The 18,695-nt window shown below is 44.8% G+C and overlaps 1 protein-coding gene across 1 annotated transcript in view; it reads right to left on the minus strand.

Moving 5' to 3' along the window:
• The window catches only part of fhdc2 (FH2 domain containing 2), an 84,216-nt gene that overhangs the window by 52,661 nt on the left and 12,860 nt on the right, over positions 1-18,695 (minus strand). Inside the window, exons 2-3 of the mRNA XM_068047959.1 lie at positions 9,859-10,496; positions 3,166-3,227 (exon numbers count right to left, since the gene is read on the minus strand). Coding sequence (XP_067904060.1) covers positions 3,166-3,227; positions 9,859-10,302 — 506 coding nt within the window. The 5' untranslated portion in view covers positions 10,303-10,496. The remainder of the gene's footprint in view (positions 1-3,165; positions 3,228-9,858; positions 10,497-18,695) is intronic.

Consider the following 18,695-nt stretch of genomic DNA (forward strand, 5'->3'; position numbering starts at 1 on the left):
TCCACCGACACCTTCAGTGCAATGTCCGAAAACCTTGGTGGTTGCGCTCTGTCTTGTTGTGCCATTCCTTACTCTTTTCCAGGTTAGATTCTCAACAGTTGCTCCAGCCACAATGCACCTCTCTTTAAGAGGTGCAGGCTAGCTTTACACAGTGCAGGTTGGCTTTAAGTCGTGCTAGCCACTTACAATATTGGCTCCCCCTCTTGATGCGTCAAATGAACAAAGCAGTTAGCGGTGGCTAGACACAGAGATCATTCAATTGAGCAGGCAGTACAAAGAACAAAACAAAGAACAAAGAACAGTACAGCACAGGAATAGGCCATTCGGCCCTCCAAGCCTGCGCCGATCTTGATGCCTGCCTAAACTAAAACCTTCTGTACTTCCGGGGTCCGTATCCCTCTATTCCCATCCTATTCATGTATTTGTCAAGATGCTTCTTAAACGTCTCTATGGTACCTGCTTCCACCACCTCCCCCGGCAACAGGTTCCAGGCACTCACCACCCTCTGTGTAAAGAACTTGCCTCGCACATCCCCTCTAAACTTTGCCCCTCTCACCTTAAACCTATGTCCCCTAGTAACTGACTCGTCCACCCTGGGAAAAAGCCTCTGACTATCCACTCTGTCCATGCCGCTTATAACTTTGTAAACCTCTAACATGTCGCCCCTCCACCTCCGTCGTTCCGGTGAAAACAATCCGAGTTTATCCAACCTCTCCTCATAGCTAATGCCCTCCAGACCAGGCAACATCCTGGTAAACCTCTTCCGTACCCTTTGGCATACTGCGTGTATTGCAATCAACAGGAACCCTGCACCGTGAACCCCTGTTTTTGGGGGCTATCCAACTTAGCCTGAAAATCTCCTTGGTTAAAAAGTTTAAGAGCGTATTGATATTTTCAATTTAATAGCTTAACTAATTTGTAAAAACATTGTGAATTGGTTAATCCATTACAATTGTAGGACACAGTAGCAATGCTTGATGTCTCCAAATGCTCTGAGAATTCTTTTATTACATTGATGTCCAACTTGTTTCACAGGCAGAAACTCAGCAGACCTCAAACCAGCCTCATCCAACTCGGAGTTCCACAAAACAGGAGTGACTAATACAAAACAGATTAAAACACCAGCAAGGCAGGATTGGGGGAAATATTGTTTGGCAACTTAAGCAGATAGCAGAACTCAGCCAGCTTTGAGATGACAGGAAGGATCCATCTGTGCCCCATTGGATGAATATTCCATAATTATCATGCCAGCATAGTCAGATTATGAACATGTTCAATTATACTTTACACATCATCAGGAACAGAAGCAAACCCACCTTGTGGGATTTCATTCTAGTGCTACCTTTTGCTGTGGGCTCAATTCATGCTGACTAGATCATAAATCTGGGGTGGATGGGTTAGAATTAATAAGACTATTGTCCTGCTTGTCAACGTTGTCTTCCTCATCAGCATTCTCAGCACCTTCACAAACTATAAGATTCCAGTACCTGCAGTAGCAACTCTTCCTCATTATCTTGGTACATTGTATATGGTCTTGGGTAGTTCACTCATGAGGACTGACTCTCTTTCCAACAAGGGTCATTGTATATGGGCTTATCAAAGGGAAAGAAACTTGCTTTATAAAGTGCTATATACTGCCTTTCATATCCTTAGGATATCACAAAATGCTTCAAAGCTAGGTAATTACTTTTGAAGAGTTGTTTTGTAGGCAAATGCAGCAACCAAATTACACACAGCAAGTTCCCACAAACTGGAACAAGGTAAATGACCAGCTATTCTGTTACTGGTGGTGTTGGTTGAGGGGCAAACATTGTCTAGAATACCAGCAAAACTGCCCTGCTCTTCTTCAAATAGTCAGGATCTTCTAAGCACACTTCTGCAGTTAGAGGGGTCCTTGGTTTAATGTCTCATCTGAAAGTTGACAGTATTCCCTTAGTGCTGCACTGAAATACGTTAGTGAACATTATGATTCTGCAGTGCTGGGATGATAAATGCATTAATTGTGGAATACAGCTGTATTTGTGGAATGCAGAACTGAAAAATAGTTTGAAAAATTGGATTGATTACAATTAGCAATCAAGAAGAAATTTCACAGAGCTTGGACATGTGGTTGTCAACATCTCATCAGATTGAAAGTGTCATATTAAATTATATGACAGGAGAAAATGTATATGTCCTCCTGTTCACTGAGTTCTAGATCAGTTTAAGGTGTTTGAACTGATTTATTCAAATCCCAGCTTACTTGTATCTTATTCAGTTTTGTCATAGCCAATCCTGCTTGAAATTCTCACTTAAATGTAGTTGATTGTTGTCTACCCATCTGATTGTCTGTATGAGGAAACAGGCCTGACATACTCTCACCAGTTCTTAAGTTATTCTTGGAGCAGGTGACATTCGTGAGATTAATGCTTTATTGCCAGTTAGTTCAACGTCCTCCAAAAATATGACTATATGGACTGAGATCTTCTTTTGAGAGGGAGGAAGGAAAGCCTCTTTACTTTTTTATGGCTGGATTAAATGTTGACCTGAAGAGTTGGATGAAGCCAGTGAGACTGATAAAACATGAAAAGGATAAGAAAATATCACTACTGGATCATTCATACTTTATATGGAAGAATTAGTTCAGATACCACGTCTGTAAAAAGAGGGCTCCTTCTTGACAGCAACTTAGAGGTTGCATGTTTCCAAGATCTAAAGAGCTATATTAACAATTCAGTTTTTGCCAATAAGGCTTACCATGGCAGGAAGGACAAAGGGTATAGAACAAACAAATAGCAGCCAAGCTTGGTAGAGGCTGATCTTTACCCAAGTTCAACTTGGCCATCCCAAATGATTGGGTGGAGGCTGAAATTTATCACTGCAGCAAAGCAAACAAATAGAACCTGGTTCACTCGTGAAGACTGATTCCATTTCCAACAAGGGGCATTGAGTGCAAGAGACTATTACACAGTCCAGTGCATCCCCCATCCATACACTATACCCAAGTGCAATGTGCAGAAGAATTACATTTCAGGAAACCTTTTCATTAATCAAAATGCTTAAGGTGAAGAAAGCAGATAGTTAACCATGACACTGCAAGCGATATTTGAAAGAAATCTCACAAAATGCTCAAGGTGGACATTAATATCTGTCAATTATCAGAATTAAAATCCAACTTCATTCTACCTTTTAAACTGTTTGAGAAATATCCCCACATTCATGCTTCTTCTGGAATCCAAGAGAGAAATCTGCAAAGAAAACAAAGAAATCCAGTGGTCACAGTGAGAAATTCTGACATGGGAGGGGGAGAATAAAAAAATGAATGTGAGAGTGAGAAACAGCAAGAAAAGAAACAATGAAAAGAAAACAAGGCAAAAGAAAGGCCTAAATTACAGAAAGAATCAGAAAAGGGAAAAAAATCAAATCTCATTGGAATTAGTGGGACCTTGCTGTGTGAGAAGTAGTTGCTGGGTGTGAAATTCATTCATGTAGTGCTGCTTCTAGTGGCACTATGCAGGCCTACCTGCAGAGTTGAAGCACGGGAGAGACTGGACAAGCCACTAACTCTGGACAAGCTGACAAAGTCCTTTGAGATGAGTAAAACTCCCGGAAGTGATGGCTTACTGGTTGAGTTGTATTCGGCCCTGTGGGACTGGGTCGGCCTGGACCTGCTGGAAGTATACGAGAATATGCTCCTGGCCGGCAGCATGTCAGAATCCATGAGGAAAGGCATCATCACCCTCATCTACAAGCGGAAGGGGGAGAGGGCAGAAATCAGAAATTGGAGGCCCATCTCACTGCTTAATGCTGACTACAAGATTCTGTCCAAAGGCATCGCCAGTCGAGTCAAGTCTGCTCTGGAGTTGGTGATCCACCCTGATCAGACCTGTACTATACCCGGCAGGAAGATCTCTGATAGTCTCGCGCTACTGAGGGATACGATCGCCTATGTACGGGACAGGAGGGTGGAAACCTGCCTCATCAGCCTGGACCAGGAGAAGGCTTTTGACAGGATATCGCACACCTACATGATGGACATGCTTTCCAAAATGGGGTTTGGGGAGGGAATTGCAATTGGGTCAAACCGCTCTACACAAACATCAGTAGCGCAGTCTCAATCAATGGGTGGGAATCAGAAAGTTTCCCGATCCAATCGGGAGTCAGACAGGGCTGTCCTCTCTCCCCGGTCTTCTTTGTTTGCTGTATTGAACCCTTTGCTGAGTCTATTAGGAAGGATGCGAGCATAAGAGGGGTGACAATCCCAGACAGTGGAGGCACTCAGCTGAAAACCTCCCTGTACATGGACGACGTCGCCGTCTTCTGCTCAGACCTGCTGTCCATGCGCAGACTGATGAGCATCTGCAACCAGTTCGAACTGGCCTCGGGAGCCAAAGTTTACCACAGCAAGAGCAAGGCCATGTTCTTTGGGATCTGGGCTGACCAATCCTTCGTCCCTTCACCGTCGGGTCAGATTACCTGAAGGTGCTGGGGATATGGTTCGGAAGGGCCGGGGCGTGCACCAAAACCTGGAAGGAGCGAGTAGCCAGGGTACAACACAAGCTGAGCATGTGGGAGCAGCGATCTCTCTCCATTATGGGTAAGAACCTGGCCATCAGGCGCGAGGCGCTCACGTGGTTGCTGTATGTGGCGCAGGTCTGACCCATACCCCACTCCTGCGCTGTGGCAGTCACCCGAGCCATTTTCCGCTTCATCTGGGGATCCAAAATGGACCGGGTCCGGAGGGACACGATGTTCAAACCTCTGGCAGGAAAAATGTACCCTCATCCTGATGACTACCTTCGCGTGCGGCTGCATTAAGCTGTGTGTAGACGTCCAGTACGCAAACTCCAAGTGTCACTATGTGCTGAGGTTCTATCTGTCCCGGGTGTTGCGAAGGATGGGCCTGGTCACATTGCCGCGGAACGCTCCATCCAGTTGGACTGTGCCGTACCACCTCTCCTTCGTGGAACAGTTTCTGCGAAAAAACACCTTTGACCACCAATCCATCAGGCAGTGGTCTGCACGGAATGTCCTCAAGGCCCTACGGGAAAAGGAGACAGTGGATCATGTCGGATGTTGCCCCGAACAGACTGCCAAAGTTATTTGGCGGAATGCCTCATCACCAGAACTTTCAAACAAGCGCCAAGACATAGCTTGGCTGGTGGTGAGAAGAGCCCTCCACATCAGATCCTTCCTGCATGCCCAAAGTCTCACCCCCTCCACACAATGCCCTCGAGGTGGCTGCGGTGGTGAAGAGATGGTCGCTCACCTCCTTCTGGAATGTGTCTTTGCAAAGCAGGTGTGGAAAGAGATGCAGTGGTTTTTGTCGAGGTTCATCCCAAGCAGCTCTGTAACACAGGAGTCTGTGCATTACGGGCTGTTCCCAGGGACGCACACCGAGATAAACATCAACTGTTGCTGGAGGACTAACAATTCGGTGAAAGACGCCCTTTGGTCCGCCCGAAACTTGCTGGTCTTCCAGCACAAAAAGTTATCCATGACCGAATGTTGCAGACTGGCACATTCCAAGGTCCAGAACTACGTGCTGAGGGATGCACTAAAGCTTGGGGCAGCCGCAGCAAAGGCTCAATGGGGAAAGACCACTGTGTAAGGTCCCCCCACCAAGCTGAACTGAGGGGCTGGATCCATGGAAAACCCCTCGAATTGTGTCGGGAACTTTTCATTTGCTGTAAAATGTACATGGCATGTAAAATGAAATGGAAGGGTTGTGAGGCAACTCACTCCTGTATTGAAGGAAACTGATCTCCTTTGCACTCTTTGTATTGTTTGACTTGATGCTGTTTAGAACTGTTTTGTCATGTATTTTTTTTTTACAGATTTTTATGAATAAAGTATATTTTGGAAATTAAATAAAAAGAAGCACGGGAGGCACTGCTGGCCACTTTCTACGTGGCCTGTGAGGCAACTGGAGTGGTGCACGCAGGTCCCCTGCATGTGCCAGCAGACACTGAAAGAGAGAGGTCATGCGTCACTGACGTCAACAGTATTGATGCAATGCACGAATACTAAAATTGGCCAGCGAATGTGCAGGGAATCCTTTCCTTATGCCCTCCCGAAACAACAGGCTTTAGGAAACAAGATGGGTCTTGTTCTGGGGCTATTTAAGGCGCCACTCAGCAAGTTGCAGCTGAGGTGCATTTGACTTACTTGTGCTCAGGCAAAGTTGCTGGAAGGACTGTGGTGAGTTGTTGGACGAGTTTGAAGGTTTCTGCTGCCCACAGAAAGGCAGAAAATTATATTGCCTTGCATGGGGCCAGTAGTTTCAGTGCCACTTGCTTTGCAACATGAGCAGAATATCCAAAGAAAGAGGCAGAGATAGGACCCTCTGTGAGGAGGGAGGGAGAAGGAGGGTTCTGCTTAGAAGGCCCTACCCTGAGTCTTCCAGGAGCACCAGTCCTACGCTTGGATGAGGCAGGAGCAGTGCCTCAGGAGGCTTTGCTTCACTACACAGATGCCCGTCTTCAGCCAATTTGATTCACGCCACATGATATCAAGAAATTGCTGAAGGCACTGGATACAGCAAAGGCTATGGGCCCTTGACAACATCCTGGCAGGAAGACTTGTGTTCCAGAATTAGCTGCAGCCCTAGCCAAGCTGTTCCAGTACAGCTACAACACTGGCACCTACCCGACAATGTGGAAAACTGTCCATGTGTGTCTTGTCCACAAAAAGCAGGACAGATCCAATCCAGCCAATTATCGCCTCATTAGTCTACTCTCAAACATCAGCAAAGTGATAGAAGGTGTTGTCAACAGTGCTATCAAGCAGCACTTACATAGTATAATCTGCTCACTGATGCTCAGTTTCAGTTCCGCCAGGGCTACTCAGCTCCTGACCTCCTGGCCCAAACGTGAACAAAAGAGCTGAATTCAAGAGGTAAGGTGAGAGTGACTGCCCTTGACATCCATGCAGCATTTGATCAAGTGTGGCATCAAGGAGCTCAAGCAAAATGAAGTCAATGGGAATAGGGGGAAACTCTCCACTGGTTGGAGTCATACCAAGGACAAAAGAAGATGGTTGTGGTTTTTGGAGGCCAATCTTCGCAGCCCCAGGACATCACTGCAGGAGTTCCTCAGGGTAGTGTTCTGGCCCAACCATCCTCAGCTGCTCCATCAATGACCTTTCCTGCATCATATGGTCAGATGTGGGGATGTTCCCTGATGATCATGCAGGGCTGGATTTTACAGAACCCCCCAACGGAGGTTGTTGTAGGGGGCCGGAAAATGATTCCGGCAGAGGCCCGCCACAGGCCTCGAAGCTGGGAAGGTCTAGTCCCATATTGCCAAATGTAAATTAGTGAATAAATGTCCTACCCGCTCCCACCATCTGCCCCTCTCCAATATTGGCGCCGGTGGCTGGCACTGCTGCGCCTTGGCGGAACACTGGTGGGGAGTGGGGAGCAAGTAAGTTTCTCTGCGGGAGCGGGTGTGAGCGGGGGCAAACTCCTCCGATTGGTTTAGGGGATGGTGGGAAGGGATAAAGTTCATCGTTTGTGAACTTTGGGGTGGGGGGGCAGGAAAGTCAGGTGCACAAGGGGAGAGAGGGCAGGAATGAATTAAATGGTTATGGGGGGGGGGTGGGGGAGGGAGGTGGGAGAGGGGCCAGAAACATATATTTAATTTTTCCAAATTAACTTAAAATCACTGTTTCTCTAAAAAATTTAAAATGGAATCTAAGGCTCGAAGCCCTTTAAAAGTGGCATCGGCGCCTGCAAAGTGGCACCTGACGCCATTGCCAGGGATGGACCGCTCGTCCCCTTCATGGCATTGGAGGGTGGGGTGCGGTCCACCCCAGCTATTTAAATGAGCCGCTGCGCTGAATATCCCTGCGGCTCCGCAATGTTCGATCCGCATGTGTGGACTGCCATTTTTGAAGCTGGCGGCAAGCTTGTTATATCAAGTTCACAGTGTTCAGCACCATTCGGAACTGCTCAGATACTGAAGCAGTCTGTGTCCATATGCAGCAAGACCTGGACAACATGCAGGCTTGGGCTGATAAGTGGCAAGTAACATTTGTGCCACACAAGTGCCAGGCAATAACAAAAGAGAATCTAACCATCATCCCTTGATATTCAGCAGCATTACCATCGCTGAGTCCCCCACCATCAACATCCTGGGGGTTACCATTGTCCAGAAACTTAATTGGAGCACCCATATCAATACTGTTGCTACAACAGCAGGCCAGAGGTTGGGAATCCTGCAGTGAATAACTCACCTCCTGACTCCCCAAAGCCTGTCCACCACCTGCAAGGCACAAGGAAGGAGTGTGATGAAATACATCTCCACTTGCCTGGATTCAGCTCCAACAACACTCAAGAAGTTCGACACCATCCAGGACAAAGCAGCCTGCTTGATTGGCACCCTATCCACCACCTTAAACATTCACTCCCTCCACCACCAGCGCATAGTGTCAGCGGTGTGTACCATTTGCAAGATGTAATGCAGCAACTCACCAGGCCTCTTTAGACAGCACCTTCCAAACCCGCAATCTCTACCACCTTGAAGGAGAAGGGCAGCAGACGCATGGGAACCTGCACACACCATCCTGATTTTGAACTATATTGCCGTTCCTTTACTGATACTGGGTCAAAACCTGGAACTCCCTTCCTAACAACACTGTGGGTGTACCTACACCAGATGGACTGCAGTGGTTCAAGAAGGCAGCTCACCACCACCTTCTCAAAGGTAAGTTGAGATGGGCTAAATGCTAGCCTTGCCAGCAACACTTACATCCCAAGAAAGAACAAAAAAACCTAAGGAGTATGAGACAGTTGTGCCACCTCCTTCATGAAGATCTCAAACCTGGGTGAGGATGGACCTCCCAGTGCTGTGAAGATCACCATTGCTCTTTTGCTCTTCACAACCAATTTCTTCCGGGAGGGAGCTGGCGACATTAGCAAAGTGTTGCAATTCGCCGTCCACAGAAGTACTGCGAGGTAATAGAGGCACTCTACAGGAGGAAAAAGAAAAGGAAGCCATACATTATATAGAGCCTTTCATGACCACTGGATGTCCCAATGCACTTTACAGCCAATGAAGTACTTTTGAAGGGTAGACACTGCTGTAATGTAGGAAACTAGGCAATCAATTTGTGCACAGCAAGCTCCCACAAACAACAATGAGATAATGACCAGGTAATCTGTTTTTGTGATGTTTATTGAAGGATAAATATTGGCCAGGGCAGCAGGGCTAACTTCCCTGCTCTTCTTCGAAATAGTGCCATGGGACCTTTTATGTCCACCTAAGAGGGCCGACGGTGCCTCGGTTTAACATCTCATCTAAAATATAGCACCTCCAACAGCAAAGAACTTCCGCATTGGAGTGTCAGCCCTGAATTATGTGCCCAAGGCCTGGAGTGGGACTTGAAGCCACAACCTTGTGATTCAGAGGCATAAGTGTTAGTAACTGAGCCATGGCTGAGCATGAAGAGTGTGGCAGTGCCTCGGGTGACATGCTACCCATGTCTGCCCTCCTAAATTGTTTTCAATTTTACCTGCACTGTCGGTTTGTCCTAGGTGGGAAGGAGATGCGAAACTAAAAGTAAAATCTTTTCTCTGCTTTACAACCTAAAAATGATTCTGCAAGCTGCTTTTCAGCAATTTAATACAGGGGAATCTATTGTATCCCATCCTTCTGTCATGGAGTTCTTAACATGGGTTTCACTATGGGCAATCACATATACATCCTTATAATGGAGTGGGACAGAGCAGGAGACAGAGGTAACAACAGATGTATTCAGGATAAGGCTACACCAAAGACTTCCACTCAGAGATACTCTTCCACCAGACACCATCAGGCACAAGCAGTGGATTCCCCTCAGGGTCAGATACATAAACTGTTTTAACTCAAACTGACTTACTCTTTCACTGGTGGGATCTCGACAATTGCTTTTAAAGCTTCTCCGACGCATCCGTTCATGGAGTGAAGCATTCTCCACCTGTTCGAATAGCTCTTCTATTATTAAAGTGTCTAACTGAAAGTCATCATCATATTTATCCGCTGTCCAAATGTTGTCTTTCCCCAAAATCCTGTCTTTTGGAATTGTGATCCAGTTCACCTTTTTCAATTTGGATTTCAGAACAAGACTTGAAGAAGATGGCGATCCAAAAAGTGGTGATGGTGGTGGTGGTGGTGGTGGTGGTGGTGGTGGTGGTGGCAGTGTCATCGGGAAGCTTCCATTTGGTATAGGGGGCGGAGCACCACTGGGGACTGGAGGAAATGGAGTTGGAGGAGAGAGAGAGGAAGGTGGGGAAAGTTGAATAGATTTGGCACATTTAGTTGCTACTGTCATTTCCATAATCATATCTTTATGGCCTCTTGTTGAGAAGCACCTATACAAGTGACAGTCTTCATCATCAGGGTGAATATTAGTCAGTGTCCTGACATGTGTGCTTCGATCATCATTCGATATGTACAGAAACTTCACAGTTTCTGTTACCCAGCTGTTGTCTGCAGCTCTTCATTCAATGCTATTACAAATCCTTCAGTGCTTCCATCCTTCAATAAGAGAAACGACAAGTAATTAGCAAGTGTTAAGATACCGGAGATTTACATTCAATGTATGATGGGCAAAGCAGATACATCCAAAAACAAGGTTTTAGAGCCATTTAACTGCCTTGTCAGGACCGTTGCCAATTACAAATCTGTTCATTATTTATAGGAGAGATGACATAAAATGTTGGACCACTGACCCATATCATCTGAGAGCAATGGAAGGCACATTCACTTCCACTTTGTTGAATTTCCCATCTCATCTCCACGATTTTTTCTCAGAAGTCGAAAAAATCTTGGAAAACTGCTGGGTGCTTGTCCGCACTTTCTAGCAACGTTCTCAATTGACGGAAGTTTTCCTGCCAGTTTACCTGCCCTCAGTGTGTCAACCAACTGATGCAACACACCCTCAGTAACTATATGCGATAAACTAAAAGGAACATTAAATGGAAGTGGAAATTTTCTGCATCTGGCAGTCAATTGGAAGTAAATGTGTCACGTACAATTTTTTTTGCCTATTAGAATAATTTTTCAATGTAAAACCTAGTGATTGTACAACTTTTTTCATTGATATAAATGGATGTATTTTATTTCAAATTCATAAATTGCTGCTGCACTTTGGGAAGGCACTAGCATGGGATGTGTTTCAATTCAGAGTGATTCGTATTCAAATCCTCCTGACAACCAAGAGGTAATGAGCCTATGTAGAACATTACTAAGACCTCAGTCAGAGTACTGTGAGTAATATTAGGCTCCGCACTACAGGAAGGATGTTGTGACTTTAGAGAGGGTTCAATGCAAATACGCTAGGATGTTGCCTGTGTCGAGCAATAAGTAAGCGGTTGGTCCTGATCGCACACAGAACATGTGAGATTCAGAATCACCACTACTAGATTTGTGACAGAACATCAGATTTCCTCACAGTAAATGGCAGGTAAAAGGACTTGCTGGGCCAGGTTGGACTGCATACCAGCTTTAGATTTATTGATCGAAAGCCTTGCATGCTTACAACATTTAATGGGTTGACAAAGAACAAAGAGAACAAAGAACAAAGAAAATTACAGCACAGGAACAGGCCCTTCGGCCCTCCAAGCCTGCGCCGATCCAGATCCTCTATCTAAACATGTCGCCTATTTTCTAAGGGTCTGTATCTCTTTGCTTCCTGCCCATTCATGTATCTGTCTAGATACATCTTAACATCTTGACATATGAGACCTTGAGTGGCACACGCATTCTGTCCATTGCTTCTTAGACTTATGGGAACCCTAACAATCTATACAGTCATAGAGTCATTATGGCACAGAAGGAGGCCATTCAGCCCTTTGAGTCCCTGTTGGCTCTCTATAAAGCAGTCCCATTCCCCTGTTCTATCCCCTTTGTCCCGAAAATTTATTTCCCTCAGGTGCCTATTCTTTTAAACTGGATAGTTCTCTCATGTTGTTTATATGGTTCCATTGGGAAGGATGTGAATTGTGCAGCCCTCCTTATTAGAGTATTAGTAACCTCCTGGATGTAATGGGAAGCAGTTGCCTGACTAATGCAGCAATGATCACCTAATGCTACTTGGAAGGACTGAGTTGCGAAGAAAGTTAAGACAGTGGTGACCATGACAATAGACAACAAAACAACAACTTTTAAATAATTAGCACGGAGTCCAGCTCGACAGAGAACTTCTTCGAGAGAGCACTTAACTCAGAATTTGGTGAGTGAGGGAATTTGGCGCGGTGAGGCAAGTGGTGCTGTTCTAGTCTTTTACAAGACAAGGAGTGATCTGAGTGAGGGAGTGGGAGACCTCGAGACCTGGTGAGTAGCTGGTAAGTGTTGCTATATTATAGTCTGGGAAGTAAAGTCATGGCATGGAACCTCAGCCCCTGTGTCATGCGGGAAATCCTGGATGCTTCTCGTGGCCTGCACAACCACATGTGCAGGAAGTGTTACCAGCTAGAGGAACTCGAGCTCTGGGTTTTGGAGCTTGAATGGTGGGTGGAGTCACTAAGGGGCAACCGTGAGGCTGGAAGCTTCGTGGATAGCGTGTTTCAGGAGGTGGTCACCTCGCAGCTTGTGCAGCCAGTGAGAGAATGGGTGACTGCCAGAAGGACAGGGAGGATCAGGCAGAGCAGAGATCCATGAGTGTATCTCGCTCTGCATACTGATGAAAGTGATGGTTCCTCTAGCGAGTGCAGGCAGAACCGTCCGTGGCACCATGGTGGCACAGCTGCACAACTGGGGAGGAAGCAGAATGGAAGAGCAATAGTGGTAGGGAATTCGATTGTGAGGGGAACAGGCAGGTGCTTCTGCAGCTGCAGATATGACTCCAGGATGGTATGTTGCCTCCCTGATGCCATAGTCAAGGATATCACTGAGCAGCTGCAGGACATTCTGAGCGGGGAATGTGAATAGCCAGAGGTTGTAGTCCATATCGGAACCAATGACACAGGCAGAAAGAGAGATGAGGTCTTGAAGGCAGAGTTTAGGGAGCTAGAAGTAAACTTGAAAAGAAGAACCTCAAAGGTAATAATCTCCAGATTACTTCAGGTACCACGTGCCAGTGAGTACTGCAATAGGAAAATAGAGCTGATACATGGTTCGAGAGATGGTGCAGGAGGGAGGACTTTAGATTCCTGTGGCATTGGGACTTCTGGGTGAAGTGGAATCTGCACAAGCCAGACGGGTTGCACCTCAACAGGACCAGGACCAATATCCTCGCAGGGGGGTTTGCTAGTGCTGTTGGGGAGGGTTTGAACTAGCTTGACAGGGGGATGGGAACGTGAGAGTAGATACAGAAGGGAGAGACGAAAAGTTGGAAATGGAAGGCAAAAAATTAGTTAAGCATGTTTGGAAGGCAGAGGAAACAAAGGAAATAGACAACAGCAGAAGTTGGCAGTGCTGAATGGTTTATACTTCAATGCAAGAAGTCGAGGGAGTAAGGCAGCTGAGCTGTGAGCACAGATTGACAGAGAGTATGATATTATAGCTATCACTGAGACATGTCTGAAAGAAAGGCAGGAATGGCAGCTCAACATTGCTGGCTACAGGGTTTTCAGATGAGATAGCAAGGGGGATGAAAATGTGAGGGGTGCGGGGATGTTGCAATATTGATTAAAGAAACAATTATAGCCGTGAGGAGGGTTGATATGGTAGAAGGATCATCAAATAAGGCCATATGGGTTGAACTGAAGAACAAAAAAGAGGCAATCACACCACTGGGAGTGTACTATAGACCCCCAAACAGTCAAAGGGAGCTCGAAGAGCAAATATGTAGGCAAATCTCTGAGAAGTGCAGAAACAATAGGGCAATAATAGTGGGGGATTTCAACTATCCTAATATTAACTAGGATAGAATTGGTGTGAAAGGCACAGAGGGAGCAAAATTCTTAAAATGCATTCAGGAGAACTTTTTTAGCCAGTACATAGCAAGCCCAACAAGAGAGGGGGGGCGGGGGTGGGGGAGGTGCGGTGGTGGGTGAGGTGCGGTGGTGGATGAGGTGCGGTGGTGGGGGAGGTGCGGTGGTGGGGGAGGGAGGTGCGGTGGTGGGTGAGGTGCGGTGGTGGGTGAGGTGCGGTGGTTCTGGACTTAGTTTTAGGGAATGAAGCTGGACAGGTAGAAGGGGTATCAGTTGAGGAGCGCCTTTGGTGGAATTGATAATAATTCAGTTAGACTTAGGGTAGTTATGGAAAAGGACAAGGATAGACCAGGAATAAAAGTTCTCAATTGGGGAAAGCTAATTTTAGTAAGCTGAGATGTGATTTAGCTAAAGTGGACTCGAAACAGCTACTTGAAGGTAAAAATCAGTACCAGATCAATGGGAGGCATTCAAGGAAGAGATAGTGAGGGCTCAGAGCAAGTATGTTCCCTGAAAGAAAAATGGAGGGACTAACAAGTCCAGAGCCCTCTGGATGTCAAGGGCCTTAGAGGATAAAGAAAAAAAGGGAAGCTTATGACAAATATCAATGGCTCAACACTGCAGAAAACCTAGAGGAGTGCAAAAAGTGTCAGGTGAAATTAAAAAGGAAATTAGGAAAAGAAAGAGAAGGCATGAAAAAATATTGACAAGTAAAATCAAGGCAAACCCAAAGATTTTTTATAAATACATAAAGAAGGTAACTAAAAAAAGGAGTAAGGCCTATTAGGGACCATAATGGTAACCTGTGTGTGGAAACAGAGGATGTTCATATGGTTCTTAATGAATACTTTACATCTGTTTTCACAGAAGAAAGGGATGATATAGACACTGCAATCTGGGAAGAAGAATGTGAAACATTAGATGAAATTAACGTTGTGAGCGAGTGAGTATTATGGGGCTTAACATCTTTGAAAGTGGATAAATCCCCAGGTCTGGAAGAAATGTATCCCAGGCTTTAATGGAAACAAGAGAAGAAATAGCAGAAGCTCTGACTATTTTCCAGTCCTGTTTGGCTACAAGTGTGGTGCCAGAGGACTGGAGGGCAGCTAGCATTGTACCAGTGTTTAAAAAGGGAGAAAAATAAATAATTACCGGCAATCAGCCTATCCTCAGTGGTGAGAAAATCATTGGAAAGAATTCTAAGGGACAAGCCTATAAGGCTACAGACCAAGAGCTGGAAAGTGGGATTAGGGCGGACGGCTATTTGTTGGCCGTGCAGACACAATGGGCTCAATGGCCTCCTTCTGTGCTGTCAATTTCTATGATCTATGACTGTATCTATATCACGCTTTTAAAGTACCAGAAAATCCCAAGGCACTTCACAGGAGTATTATCAAACAATATCTGACATTGAGCCACATCAGGAGTTGCGAGTGCAAACAACCAAAAAAAGGAGCGTCTTAAAGGAAGAAAGAAAGGTGGACAGGTTTATGAAAGGAGTTCCAGAGGATAGGGCCTTCGCAGCGGTCGTCATGGCCATCAATAGTGGAGCGCTTAACATCGGGGATGTTTAAGAGGCCAGAATTGGAGGAGGGTGCATATCTTGGAGACTTGTAGGGTTGGAGAAGATTACAGAGATGGGGAGGGGCGAGGACATGGAGGGATTTGAAAACACGGATAAGAATTTTAAAACCGAGGCATTGTTTAACCAAGAGCCAATGTATATCAGCGAGCACAAGGATATAGGTGAAAAGGACTTGGTGCAAGTTAAGACATGTGCAGCACAATTTTGGATAACCTCAAGTTTATGGAGAGTAGAATGTGGGAGGCCACAGCCTTCTGAGACACTGATGGTCAGAAAAATCTAGGTGAGACATTCTTAGCCTCTAGAGTCTGTTGAATGGGTATGCGAATATCGGAAAAATATGTAGCGCCACACTCTAGGGGGGAGAAATTTGTTCATGTAGCGCTGATGCAGATTTATGTTGATTCACTGGGGCAGGCAGCGCAATGGTCCCCTATCTGTGCAGCCCACATGGCATTCTTCATTGATATTATTGAAGAACACCACACAGGTAGCGGCCCCCGATACTGCCTGCCCCTGGGGAATCAACGTAAGTCTGCGTAGTGCCGTGAACAAATTTTTATGATCATACGAATTAGGAGCAGGAATAGGCCACTCGGCCCCTTGAGCATGCTCCACCATTCAATAAGATCATGGCTGATCTGATTGTAACCTTGACTTCACATTCCCGTCTACCCCCGATAATCTTTCACCTCCTTGCTTATCAAGAATCTATCTACCTCTGCCTTGAAATTATTTAAAGACTCTGCTTCGGCTTCCTTTTCAGGAAGACAGTTCCAAAGACTCATGACCTTCTGAGAGAAAACATTCCTTCTCATCTCTCTCTGAAATGGGTGACCCCTTATTTTTAAATAGTGACCCCTAGTTCTATATTCGCCCATAAGGGGAAACATCCTTTCCACATCCACCTTATCAAGACCCCTCAGGATCTTATATGTTTCAATTAAGTCACCTCTTATTCTGCTAAACTCCAGCAGATACAAGCCTAACCTGTCCAGCCTTTCCTCATAAGATAATCTGACCATTCCAGGTATTAGTCAAGTAAACCTTCGCTGAACTGCTTCCAATGCATTTACATCCTTCCTTAAATAAGGAGACAAATCCCCTCACAATAAACGATAACATTTTATTAGCTTTCCTAATTGCTTGCTGAACCTGCATACTAACTTTTTGCAATTCATGCACGAGGACATCCAGGTCACTGTGCATCTCAAAGCTCTGCAATTTCTCTCCATTTAGATAATATGCTTCTTTTTTATTCTTCCTGCCAAAAATGGACAATTTTACATTTTCCCATTTTATACTCCATTTGCCATTTCCTTACCCACTCACTTAACCTATCTATTTCCCTTTGTAGTCTCCTTATATCCTCTTCACAACTCGCTTTCCTACCTATCTTTGTGCCATCAGCAAATTTAGCAACCATACCTTTGGACCCTTCATCAAAGTCTTTTATTTAAATTGTTAAAAGCTGAAGCCCCAGCACTGATCCCTGTGACATACCACTCATTACATCTTGCCAACCAGAAAATGACCCATTTATGCCTAGTCTCTGTTTCCTGTTAGCTAGCCAATCTTCTATCCCTGCCAAAATGTTACCTACACATGAGCTTTTATTTTCTGCAATAACCTTTGATGTGGCACCTTATCAAATGCCTTCTAGAAATCTAAGTACAGTACACCCACCATTTCCTCATTATCCACAGCATGTTACTTCTTCAAAGAACTCCAATAAATTGATTAAACATGATTTCCCTTTCACAAAACCATGTTGACACTGCCTGATAACCTTGAATTTTTCTAAATGTCTTTAATAATAGCTTCTAACATTTTCCCTAATACAGATGCTAAGCTAACTGGCCTGCAGTTCCCTGCTTTCTGTCTCCCTCCCTTTTTGAATAAAGGAATTACATTGGCTACTTTCCAATTTAATGGACTATTCCCTGAATCTACGGAATTTTGGTAAATTAAAACCAATGCATCATCTATCTCACTTGCCACTTCTTTTAGGACACTAGGATGAAGCCCATCAGGACCTGGGGACCTATCAGCCCCCAGCTCTGACAATTTGCTAAGTACCACTTCCCTGGTGATTGTAATTTTCTTGAGTTCCTCCCTCCCTTCCATTTCCTGATTTACAGCTATTTCTGGGATGTTACTTATATCGGCTATAGTGAAGACCGATGCAAAATACCTGTTCAATTCATCTGCCATCTCCTTATTTTCCCTTATTAATTCCCCAGACTCACAATCTATAGGAGCAACACTCACTTTGCTTACTCTTTTCTTTTTTTAAATATCTATAAAAACTCTTACTATCTGTTTTCATATTTCTAGCTAGCTTTCTTTCGTACTCTAATTTTTCCCTACTTATCAATTTTTTTCGTCATTCTTTGCTGTCCTTTATATTCTGTCCAATCGTCTGACTTGCCACCCATCTTTGTGCAATTATATGCTTTTTCTTTAAGTTTGATACTATCTCTACCTTTTTTAGTTAACCACGGATAGTGGGTCCTCCCCTTAGAATTTTTCTTTCTCATTGGAATGTATTTATTCTCTGTATTCTGAAATATCCCCTTAAATGTCTGCCACTACATCTCTATTGAACTATCCCTTAACCTAATTTACCAGTTCACTTTAACTAGCTCTGCTTTCATGCTGTCAAAATTGCCCTTATTTATGTTTAAAATACTAGTCTTGGACCTATTCTTCTCTCCCTCAAACTGAATGGAAAATTCAATCATATTATGATCGCTGCTACCTAGGGACACCTTCAATATAAGGTCATCAAATAATGCTATCTTGTTGCACAATACCAGGTCTAGTATAGCCTGCTCTCTGGTTGGCTCCAGAACGTGCTGTTCTAAGAAATTATCCCAAAAACATTCTATGAACTCCTCATTTAGGCTACCTTTGCCCATCTGAATTTTCCTGTCTATATGTAGATTAAAATCCCCCATGATTATTGCCTTACCTTTCTGACAAGCACCCATTATTTCTTCCTTTATACTCTGTCCTACTGTGTGGTTACTGTTCGGGAGCTTGTACACCACTCCCACAATGACTTCTTGCCTTTATCATTTCTCATCTCTACCCAAACTGCTTCTACATCCTCTATTGTACCAATACCATCATTAATTAACAGAGCCACCCCTCCACCTTTGCCTAGCTTCCTATCCTTCCTAAATGTCATGTGCCCTTCAATATTCAGGTCCCATTCTATGTCATCCTGCAGCCATGTCTCTGTAATGGCTATCAAATTGCACCTATTTATTT

This window comes from Heterodontus francisci, chromosome 15 (assembly GCF_036365525.1).
Source record: "Heterodontus francisci isolate sHetFra1 chromosome 15, sHetFra1.hap1, whole genome shotgun sequence".
NCBI classification, from domain to species: Eukaryota; Metazoa; Chordata; class Chondrichthyes; order Heterodontiformes; family Heterodontidae; genus Heterodontus; species Heterodontus francisci.